This window comes from Pongo pygmaeus, chromosome 16 (assembly GCF_028885625.2).
Source record: "Pongo pygmaeus isolate AG05252 chromosome 16, NHGRI_mPonPyg2-v2.0_pri, whole genome shotgun sequence".
NCBI lineage: Eukaryota > Metazoa > Chordata > Mammalia > Primates > Hominidae > Pongo > Pongo pygmaeus.
Genome location: NC_072389.2, coordinates 80,134,324 through 80,146,549, shown reverse-complemented (window position 1 = coordinate 80,146,549; position 12,226 = coordinate 80,134,324). Strand labels below are relative to the sequence as shown.

At 44.1% G+C, this 12,226-nt stretch overlaps 1 protein-coding gene across 2 annotated transcripts in view; it reads right to left on the bottom strand.

Moving 5' to 3' along the window:
- ARID3B (AT-rich interaction domain 3B) overlaps positions 1–12,226 on the bottom strand; it is a 58,029-nt gene that overhangs the window by 44,505 nt on the left and 1,298 nt on the right. For both annotated transcript variants that reach the window (XM_054452046.2, XM_054452047.2), the window contains exon 2: positions 10,215–10,861. In XM_054452046.2, the coding sequence (XP_054308021.1) occupies positions 10,215–10,784 (570 nt within the window). In that variant the 5' untranslated portion in view covers positions 10,785–10,861. The remainder of the gene's footprint in view (positions 1–10,214; positions 10,862–12,226) is intronic.

The window sequence follows — 12,226 nt, the reverse complement described above, 5'->3', positions numbered from 1 at the left end:
CACACATAAGGCCAACACAAAGAATATCTTAAATTTCAGAGAATTGATACCATGCTCGTTTCCCAACTACAATGTAATTAAGCTATAAAATAATACTGGAAAAGAGATAAAACCCACATATTTGGAAACCAAAAAATACTTTTAACAATCCATGAGTTGAAGAAGCAATTAAAACTGAAATTATGAAATGTTTAGTACTAACCAACAATGAAAGCACCACACATCAGAACTTGTGGGGTACAGCAAAAGTGAGATCCAGGGAAAACTCTATAGCCTCGAATGCATTTATTAAGTAACAAGAATTTCTAAAAATGTGTTCAACGTACAACTAAAATGGCTTAAAAACAGAACACACACAAATGAGTACACGTAAAACTGAGGAAGAAATCTAAATAGGATCAGTGGATGACATCAACATCAATATCCAGGTGTGACAGCATACTATACCTGTGTATGCTGTCACCATAGGGAAACTGCACAAAGTGTACATGACATTGCTTTCTTTCAACTCCATGTGAATCTATAATTAGCTAAATAAAAATTTCAGTTAAAGGAACATGGCCAAAATCCAAAGCAGTAACAATACCAAATGCTGGTGAGGATGTGGAGCAACAGAAGCTCATTCGCTGCTGACAGGAATGCAAAATGGTACAGCCAATTTGAGACACAGTTGGGCAGTTTCTTAGAAAGCTAAAAATACTCTTACCACACAATACAGCAATCACGCTTCTTGGTATTTACCCAGATGAACTGAAACTTATATCTACATAAAAACTTGTATACAGATGTGTATGACAGCTTTATTCATAATTGCCAAAACTTTGAAGCAACCAAGACGTCCTTCAGTAAGGTGAATGGATAAACTGTGGTATGTCCAGAAAATGAAATATTATTCAGCACAAAAAGAAATAAGCTATCAAGCCATAAAAAGATATAGAGGAAGCTTAAATGCACATTACTAAGTGGAGAAAGCCAATCTAAAAAGGCTACATTAATGATCCCACCATATAACATTCTGGAAGAGACAAAACCATAGACGGGAAAAAAATCAGGGGCTGCCAGGGGTTAAGGGGGAGGGAAAGATGAATAGGTGAAGCACAGAGAATTTCTAGGACAGTGAAACTGCTCTGTGTGATACTACAATGGTGGATACATATCGTTACACATTTGTCAAAATCCATAGAATAGGCTAGGCGTGGTGGCTCATGCCTGTAATCCCAGCACTTCGGGAGGCCAAGGTGTGTGGATCACCTGAGGTCGGGAGTTCGAGACCAGCCTGACCAACATGGAGAAACCCCGTTTCTACTAAAAATACAAAATTAGCCGGGTGTGGTGGCGTATGCCTGTAATCCCAGCTACTTGGGAGGCTGAGGCAGGAGAACCGCTTGAACCTGGGAGGTGTAGGTTGCAGTGAGCCGAGATTGCACCATTGCGCTCTAGCCTGGACAACAAGAGCAAAACTCCATCTCAAAAAAAAAAAAATTTCTATAGAATACACAGTATCAAGAACACTAAAGTAAACTATGGACTCTGGGTGATAATAATGTGTCAATGTAGGTTCATCAGTTATAACAAACATACTACTCTGGTGCAGGATTTTGACAGGAGGTTGTGCAGGTGTGGGAGGAGGAGGCATATGGGAAATCTCTGCACATTCTGCTCAATTTTGCTGTGAACCTAAAAGTGATCTAAAAAAATAAAATCTATTTTAAACAAACAAAATGGAATGCCGGGCACAGTGGCTCATGCCTGTAATCCCAGCACTTTGGGAGACCAAGGAGGGTGAATTGCTTGAGCCTAGGAGTTCAAGACCAGCTTGGGCAACATGGTGAAACCCCACCTCTACAAAAAATAACAAAAGTTAGTTGGGTGTGGTGGTGCGTGCCTGTAGTCCCAAGGAGGGACTGTAATCCCTAGGAGGCCAAGGTGGGAGAATCAACCTGAGCCCAGGAGGTTGAGGCTGAGGTGAGCCATGATCATGCCACTGCACTCCAGCCTGGGCAACAGAGTGAGATCCTGTCTCAAAACAAAACAGAAAACAAAAGAAATGGAGCCTTTTGCATTTAGAAAGAACAAAATAAACCACAGAAAGTGGAAGAAACCAATATTTGAGTGCCTACCATGTGCCATCACTGTTGGGTGCTAGGGTACAACGATAAGCAAAACAAACATGGTCCCTGTCCTCTTGGAGCTTACCATCTAGAGTAGAAATCAGATACCAAAGAAATAAACAAAATAACTGCACAAATATAAAAGTATAATGTTCAATGACAGGGACATAACAGGAGGACCTGATCTACACTAAGAGTGAAGACAGTGCCTTTGAGGAAGTGATGGTTAAAGGAGCGACCCGAAGGCTGAGTAAGTTTGCCTAGACAAGAGTGTTCTAGACAGAAGGACCAGCATATGCAAAGGTCAGGGTAACTGCAGCACAGTGATAGACCAGGAGATTGTCAAAAGATAAGGCTGGATAAGCAGGCAAGGGTCAGATCATGCAGATTTTGGATTTTATAATTAGAGCAACTGACATCATACTTGGAGGGCATTAACGCAGTGACATAATCTGATTTGTTTTTTAGAAGATGGCTCTAGCTGCTGTGTAGAGCATGGATTAGAATGGGGGACGGGGTGGGAAGAGAAACCTGTTGAGAGCTATAGTGGTAGGTAGGTAGTCTGGACCAGGTAGGTGACGATGCAGAAGGCAGGAGTGGCAATACTCTAGAGTAGATACTTAGATGAGAGAGCTGCTAAGACTTGGTGATGGACTAGACATAGGGAGTAACAGAGCAGGAGGTATGAAAGACAGTCAACTCTGAGGTTTTGATATGAATAAGTGGACAGAAATGCCATTTACTGAGGACAGTAAAAGAGGAAATAATTGTAGGGGAGTAAGTTGGAAATCAAGAGTTCAGTCTCACAGGTATTTAACTTGAGATGCTAGTAAAATGTCTCAACAGAAATGCCAAGCAGGGAGTTGGGGATACCTTAGACTAGAAATGTGGGCTCAAACAATATATACTGGAGTCCCACTGGCTTACAGATAGTATTTAAAGCCATGAGAGTGAAACTGCTCAGGGAGAACATACAGAGAAGTAAGCTTAGGTGTAAACCCTGGGGAACTTGGCATTTCAGAGGCTGGACAGAAGAGAAACAGTTGAAGAGATAAAGGAAAATAAACAGGTCGGGTGCAGTGGCTCACGTATGTAATCCCCACACTCTGGGAGGCCGAAGTGGGAGGATTGCTTGCGTCCAGGAGTTCAAGACCAGCCTGGGCAACATGGTGAGACCCCATCTCACAAAAATAAAATTAGTCAGGAATAGTGATGCATGCCTGTAGTCCCAGTTACTCAGCAGGCTGAGGCAGGAGGATCACCTGAGCTCAAGAGGTCAAGGCTGCAGTGAGCTGTGTTTGTGCCACTACACTCTAACCTGTGCAACAGAGCGAGACCCTGTCTAAAAAAGCAAGGAAGGAAGGAAGGCCGGCTGGGTGCGGTGGCACACGCCTGCAATCCCAGCACTTTGGGAGGCCGAGGCGGGTGGATCACGAGGTCAGGAGATTGAGACCATCCTGGCTAACATAGTGAAACCCCATCTCTACTAAAAATACAAAAAAATTAGCCGGGCGTGGTGGCATGCACCTGTCGTCCCAGCTACTTGAGAGGCTGAGGCAGGAGAATCGCTTGAACCCGGGAGGCAGAGATTGCAGTGAGCCAAGATCACACCACTGCACTCTAGCCTGGGCGGCAGAGCGAGACTCCGTCTCAAAAAAAAAAAAAAAAAAAAAAGAAAGAAAGAAAAAGGAAAAGGAAAAGAAAGAAAATAAGCATAAGCAGAATGAAGGATTATAGAAAGCAAAAGAAGAGAATGTTCAAAGAGGGAGTACTCTTTATTCAATAATGCTGAGAAATCAATGAGGTCAGGGAAGGCTGGGCTTAGCAACATGGAACTTCAGGGACATGGAAGAAACAGAGATCAGACTAGAGTATGCTGAGGAGTGAGTAGGAGGTGACAAATGGAAATAAAGGGTAAAACCAATTCCTTTGAGAAGCTTTGTTGCAAGGAAGTGGGGGATAGTTAGGAATAGAAAAAAAGCTGGCAATAATGTGCCATCAAGAGGAAATTTTTTAAAAGTGGTCTCTCATTTCCTTGTTAACAACTGACTCAGGTAAAATTTAAGATTAAAGGTTTTTGTTGTTGTTTGCTTGTTTTTAAGTCTGAGAGAGAGAAGATGTGTAAATGTGGAAAAGGCCTAGAAGAGAATGAGCCCCAAGAGTCAGGAAATGGAGGGTTCACTGATGGAGCAACTCCCTGGAAACCTGGGAGGGGATGGGATCTGGGACACATGTAGAGAAATTAGCCTCTGGTGAGAGGGTAAGGACCCAAGTCAAGTCAGTGATTGTGTATTTATAAGGACTTAGTATCTATAAAGCTTACTTCTACCTAAAGAACAATACAAACATATCCCTATGCTAATATGGAAAGATACAGCTTCAGAAGCGCCATGGTTTAAGCTCACATAATCCTGAAAGGTTTCAGAGAACTTCAGAACACCAGAGTGTAGTCATGGCTCTAGAAAACCTGAAAAGGAGTTGTTTTAGAGTAGTGGGTAGGATTTATGGAGCATCTTACCTACAAAGGTCATAAAGACTGAAAAATTTGATTTGAACTGCTTGGATTTGAACTGCCTGGGTCCACCTATATGTAAACTATTTTCAACCCAACTCGGATCAAAGGCTAAATTTACGAGGTGTGAAACCCATGTATATGGAAGACTGATTTTTAATATATGTGGGTTCCACAGAGCTGACTGCAGGACTTGAGTTTGCTTAAATTTTGGTATATGTGGGGGTCTTGGAACCAATCCCCTGCATATGAGGGACAATGGTAGCTTCAAAAAGGACTTAGGTGTTCATGACAATTCGCCCTAACCTTGCAAAGCTCTTTCACATTCATATTTTTCTTCTACCTTTGTAATATCCTTAAAATCACTTCCTGAGGATAGTGGGAGAGGATTATCATCCTCTGGAATAGATTGATGCATGGGTTCAGAGAGGCAGATTAGAACGCTTGTCCAAAGTACTAAAGCAAGCAAGTGGTGGAAGTAGGGTCTTTTTTTTTTTTTTCCTTTTTTCTTTTTGAGATGGAGTCTCGCTCTGTCGCCCAGGCTGGAGTGCGGTGGTGTGATCTCAGCTTACTGCAAGTTCTGCCTCCCAGGTTCATGACATTCTCCTGCCTCAGCCTCCCGAGTAGCTTGGGACTGCAGGCACCTGCCACCACACCCAGCTAATGATAGTCATGCAGTATCTACCAAGAAAAGTAGGCCTATCCCGGCCGGGCACAGTGGCTCACGCCTGTAATCCCAGCACTTTGGGAGGCCGAGGCGGGCGGATCATGAGGTCAGGAGATCGAGACCATCCTGGCTAACACGGTGAAACCCCGTCTCTACTAAAAATACAAAAAATTAGCCGGGTGTGGTGGCGGGCGCGGTGGCGGGCGCCTGTAGTCCCAGCTCCTCGGGAGGCTGAGGCAGGAGAATGGCGTGAACCCCGGGGGGTGGAGCCTGCAGTGAACCGAGATCGCGCCACTGCACTCTAGCCTGGGTGACAGCGAGACACCATCTCAAAAAAAAAAAAAAAAGAAAGAAAGACAAGTAGACCTATCCCAAGGGACTACACCTTAATTAGAAGGATGGCTTCTGGACACCAGCCAGTCAGTCATGGCATTAGAAGAAACGGACAGTAGTCTCCACTAATTGCCCAGCAGGAAGTCACCTCTCATGGTAAGATGAGATTGATTTTGCTCATGGTTAAGAATAGGCAAAAAAAAACCCCCCAAAAAACAAAAACAAACATGAAACTCCCTCTTCTCAAATCACATTCCCTTTGTCTCTCCCAGTGCCCATCTAATATGGCAATTCTTCCCATTTGCCATGGAGCTTCCTTTGCTTCTGTATTGCAGAAGTGCTTCTCCAACAAATTCAGAGAGAACCCACGCAACTGTCATGAGCTGAGGGTGCCCCAAGCAGCTTGGAGGTGTTCGAAATTGGTAATACCCTGTCCTTGTTAATACATGTGATTAGCAAGCTTTAGGACGTTAGGAATTCTTTAATTGCAAATATTCTGAAATTAAACCCTTCCATCCTAGAAGGCAGTCACAAAACAAAATCTCGTAAAACATGCTAGAAGGGGAAGGGTAGAGGAGGGGGCCAACATTTATTGTGCAATGGCTCCCAGTGCTTTCAACTGAATTGGCTGTGAATTTATGTTAAGCCCATGGTTGGATCACAGCCACATGCAGTAACCAAATTGACTGCCAAAGTATGCAGAAAATCGGACACACGCACCCTGGCCCCACATGCCTGCCAAGCCATCTTTCTTCTTTCTATTCTATCAAAGGGGGTCTACACCCTTCTAGTAACCTAGCTCTACCAATGGGCTCAAGACAGACCCAGCCTGTACTGCTTGAACCACCTTCTACCAGAGGGAGAGAACACCACCCCCAAAAGGCCAGCAACATCCCTTAGTTGGCTGTATGATCTCCTTTGAGAAAAGGAACACTCAGTTCTTTGTCCGTTTTCTTGTTTTACAATTATTTACTCTGCCCATAGGAATCTGATGGGTTTTAGAACGCTTGGCTCAATGGCGTTATCCATCTTCCCATCACTGTGGTGTCAGAGAATAATACCACACCCTAACAATCCAGGCTTTGAGAAGCAAATATTTTCTAAGAGTTTCTTCAAAGAGAATCCACGAAATAATTTTGACTTTACATGTTCTAAGTAAGGGATTTCAGATGCAAAGAATAATCTCTGGAACCCTTAAGCTTTCCCAGTTTCACTTTTCAGTTAGCAGATGCCTGTCCTCCCTTACCCCAAAATCTTGCAAAATACTTCTGAGTATTCCTGTTGGTTTGCCAAGCTATGCTATGCTGTAGACAAAATTAACTTTTTAAACTTTGGCATGTGAATGTTTGAAACAAAACTCTGTTTTAAAATATCTCTGCCATAGCACAGACTGTGTGGCTGGGCTCCAGTTGACTCAGGACAGAATCAAATTATTGTAACCCAAGTTCGAATCCCCCTTGAGGTTCCCACACTGCCACCGCTAGACCTGAACTCCCTGAGGGAGAAACATGCCTTGTTTCATACAGCACAGGTCTGGCACAAAGAAGCCTCTGTAAAAGTTTGTTGTTCAAAAGAACTGTATCACATTAACAATAAGATCTGTGTCAGGGTGGGCGCGGTGGCTCACGCCTGTAATCCCAGCACTTTGGGAGACCAGGACAGGCAGATCACTTGAGGTCAGGAGTTTGAGACCAGCCTGGCCAACATGACGAAACCATCTCTACTAAAAATACAAAAAATAAATAAAAATTAAAAAATAAATTAGCCAGGTATGGTAGCATATGCCTGTAATCTCAGCTGCTAGGGAGGGTGAGGCACGAAAATCACTTGAACTCAGGAGGCGGAGGTTGCAGGGAGCCGAGATCGCGCCACTGCACTCCAGCCTGGGCAACAGAGTGCACTCTGTGTCAGGGGTGGGGAAGGGGAAAGATCTGTGTCAACTGTAAAGGTCTTTGTAATTGTTGCTGGAGCAAGGGATATTCTATTTTTGCACTCCATTAAGTTTCATAAAGAAAAGATTGTGAACAACAAAACAAGCTAGTCTAATGATCTGTAATGGTTTCTACAGGCTCTCCCCAAGAATATTATTATTTTTGGCCCTTCTAAAATATAACTAAAAAAAAGTTTTAAAATCCCCAAGCACATGATTTACTCCTTTAAAAGCAGGATTTATAGACAAGGAGAGCACAGACCAAATCAATGTTAAAAATTAAAGGGGAAAAGGACGTGCACATCTGAGGGTTTAAGTCATTGCTACCCAAAGCCCCCCAGTTCAGTTCTTGATCTCCAAATCCTGAGGGAAGGTAAATTTCGGGTGAGGGATTATACCTCAGCTACTGTGGTATTTATAAAACATTTTGGCAGGTGCTCTGCCAAGCAGTCTATAATTAGTGAATATGCCTCAGAAACATAAAGTGAACGCAAAGAGTTTCAAATGCCAACAGCCAGGCCCTGAATACTCAGCTACGTAGTCATAGGGCTGCCACCATCTAGATAACATGGTGCTGGGTGCCCTGCCACGGTGCACACGTGTGCACATGCACACGCCAGTTCTGAAGAGTCTTTTTTTAAACCTCTAATGGCTTGACCTCAACACCTGCTACACTTCCTGAAGACAGACAGGCTCTGGAGCTCCACTTGTTCCTCGCATGCGGCTGCACTTTCTAGGAACGACTGCACACACGCAGACGCTGGCCAGCTGCCAAGGCGGGGGCAGCCCAGCCGCCTCGGGCCTGAACTTTCCCAGCGCTGTCAGGGCAGGATCCCGCTATAAGCTGACTCAGCGGCCGGTATGGAACTCTGCCAACCACACAGCAGTGCGGGGGCAGCCGGCAACTCACAGATGTTTTGCTAAACCAAAGCAATCAGTGGGAGGCGGGTCTGGGCTGGCGGCCAGGGTGCTGCTGTCGTGGAAGTTGGGATTCTCTGATTCTAGTCCTAGCTCTGCCACTATCTCCCTGGGTGATGTGAGCGAAAACCTCTGTGTATCTCAGTACCTCTCCCACTTCAGAGGCATATCTGTGTGATGCAGGAGAGGGTGGCACTGTTTACATAAAAGAGCTCCCCCGGGCACTATTACCTACCATGTGCCTGGCACTGGACAGGCTTTCACATGTGCTAGCTCAGTTAATCCTTAAAACATCCATGGGAGGCAGTGGCATTCTTTTTATTTCACAGATGAGAAGACACAGGCTCAGAGCAATTCAGAGCCCTACTAAAAAATCACAAGGGCAATATTTGGAAGTGATGGGATTTGAATCCCACTGCTGGCTGCAAACACTATTGTTGTAAAACTCAGATCTACTGTACAGACCTCCTGATCCAAGAGGTTTGATTTTTCGGGTTCCAAAGGACCTTTCTTATATGACTTCTCAGTTGCCCTGTGAAAACCCACAGCTTTTCACAAATGATTTCTAAACAGTACCACTGGATCACAAGAAGTGTGTGTGCTTCTGCAGGGTACCCATGAACTCCCTTACTAAGCACCAACAAGTCACTTAAGCTGGAACAACTTATCATCACTCCCATCCTTTGGGCGAGGAAAAACTATATTATGGGTCAGAAAGAGAAGAGGCTTGGTTGAGAACAAAGATTCCCTAGGCTCCATCCTCCAAGATAATTCATTAGGACTCAGCAATCTGTATTTTTTAAAAAGCTCCCTAACTGACTCTGATGCTCAGCCATTTGGAAGTCACTTCAGCTTTCCTTGACTAAAAAGGAAATTTTGAGGTCTACCCTTCCCTGTTGTCAAGGGGATGATGTAAGAGTGAAATGAAATCATGTCTACAAGGCTCTTTGTTGGAAAATATATACAATGCAAGTGTTTCTTGTCAGCTGTGTTTAGCTCCAAACAACCAACTGTTCTTAAAGAGGGTTAGCCTGGAGCTAAGAAACTGTCTTAGGCAAGAACGTTCTTTTACATTACTGTTAGAAAACATTATTATTAGAAAAGCTGTAATTAGTCACACATCTCATTTTAGATATTCCTCACAACATTGTTGCAACTTCATCCTTCCTTTAAAAAAGAAGATTGTATTGACATTCTTTCACATCAAACTTGGAAAAACCTATATTAAGAGTAACATACAGGCCAGGGGCGGTGGCTCACACCTGTAATCCCAACACTTCGGGATGCCGAGGTGGGCAGATCATGAGGTCAGGAGATCGAGACCATCTTGGCTAACATGGTGAAACCTCGTCTCTGCTAAAAATGCAAAAAATTAGCCAGGCATAGTGGCACGCGCCTATAGTCCCAGATAGTCAGGAGACTGAGGCAGGAGAATTGCTTGAACCTGGGAGGTGGAGGTTGCAGTGAGCCGAGATCACACCACTGCACTCCAGCCTGGGCGACAGAGTAAAACTCCATGTCCAAAAAAAAAAAAAGAGTAACATACACTTCATTGCTTTAATGAAGAAAATAAATATTAAATAAGAAAAAAATCCAAAATCCAAAGTCTATTCATGTCTAGGCTGTTGGTCACTGAAGTGGGGTGAGAAGGCACAGACTGGCACAGCCCCTGACCCTGTCAGTCCGTTACCCCTCTCCGGCCTTTAGGAAGAACAAATGACCTCCAATACCAGAAAGACTGACCTGCTTGAGCTGCTCATCCAGATTCCAGTTCGGCTGCCCTGCTGTGGAGACAGAAGGTGAGGACTTGGAAGCATCTTTGGTATGGTCTTCTTTAGCTTGTTGTCCATGTGGTGGGAGCCCTGGTGCTGGAAGTAGATTGGACATAGGTGCCACTCTGGGATCTTGGCGAGCTACTTTCTGCACATGAAAATATTTTGAAGCAGCCTGGGTTTCTTTCTCAGCCACCTCTGCAACTTCATCATCCCCATCCTCATCTTCCAAACCTCCGTCCTCTTCCTCAGGCTCTGAGTTCATGTTGCCCCGTTCAAAGACTTGGGCCACTGCTGTGGTGGGTGGAACTCTGGCTAAGGGACCTAAGGGAGTGCTGCCAGAAGGCCTCCCAGGTGTGGCGGAAAGGAGAGTCGGCTGTGTGACCAGCTTTTGGGCATACAAGAACTGGGCTTCTCTCATCTGCTGGCCCTGCTTCTCTCTGGCATCCATCTGCAGAGGAGCCAGGTGTGGCTGCTTCTGTTGCTGCTGCTGCTGCTGCCGCTTCTGCTGCTGCTGCTGCTGCTGCTGAAGTGGCTCCATTATTGCCTCAAGCTTCACCCACAGAGTGGCATGACTCTGAACCTGGGCACAGCCCACCAGGCACACTGGGTCTAAACCTTAGTGATTAACAGAAACCACAAAGAAGGAGGGGGAGAAAACAACTATGTAAAACAGGTATAAAAAGGTTTCCTTTTCTCCAGTAGAGGGCCATGAGTTCCGAAAGCTAAACATATGCTCCTAAACCTGAGTTTTAAGATGAGTGAGTGGTGGGGGTTTCGTGGGTGGGTAGGAAAAGGTGTGAAGAAGAGAAACAGGATCTAAGAGGGGAAATAGGGAATGAATTTCAGTAGTAGCAGCAGACTGTTGAGGGCTTTAAAAGAAGTACATCCAGCCAATATCCAGTCTGCTAACGTGTTCTGATCTCTCTTCCTCTACATTATCAAACATTAATCTGTTGCTGAATTAATGTTACTGAACATTAATTACTGAAAAGGTAACTGGGTTTGCACTGTAGCAGAAGCATAATTATGCAAACAATAATAATAAAGGAAAAGAAGGACCTGCCTGCAAAAGAGAGAATATGTTCCCAAGCCCACAGGACAAAGATATCACCTCTAAGCTAGACACAGAACTATCAGGCAGACAGTTTTACTGTCATAGAAAAAGCAAGACCAAGCAAGCTGCTCTTGGTTTTAAACTTTTCAAATTTCCCTGATCAAATTGCCAGCCTGCTTGTTGAGTGGACTGAGCCATACTAACTGGACATTATAGCCTCAAAAAGAATCCAATTTCAACAACATGAAAGAAACACGCAAGGAGGCAAGAGTCTCAAATTGCAATCGTCACTCAAAAGCAAACGGGGGAATTCCTCTGGAGATTTTAAAGTTAATTAATTTGAAACAGATATCAACATTGTCTGAACAACAAGTTAATGCTCCTTCTTTTTTATAAACAGCCAAGTAAATCTCTTCACATCCCCTTTCTTTCTGATTCATTTCTACTATGATATTCTCTGACAAATACAAAAAGAAAAGGCTTTCGGGCCAAAAGCATTCTGGGGGCAGGTTTATCTGCATTCTTACCAATCAGTCTCCAAACACACATCACTTTCACACCCTCTTCTCCTTTAACTCCCCCACCTCTCCCCTGCAGGCCCTCACCCCCAACAAACTTCACTTGAGTTATGTTTCTTCAGCAAGTCTCCATAACTGAATGGATTACTATGCAAGGGCAATTTTAGGTGAACAGGACTTGCAACATGGCGTACAATTTTGTCATCACATGAAAGAAGCTGCACTGCACATGTTGGGACTTGATATCTGCATTGTTCCAGTGTTTTAGGATTGGGTCGAAAGACAAAAAACAAAGTGTCTTTCGCATCTTCAAAAATTCACGGAGAAGTAATCACATCTTTAGCAATAAAAACTGCTTGGATTTAAGATTTTTTCCAGGTTAGAGTAAAAAAGGGCACAATTTTTAAA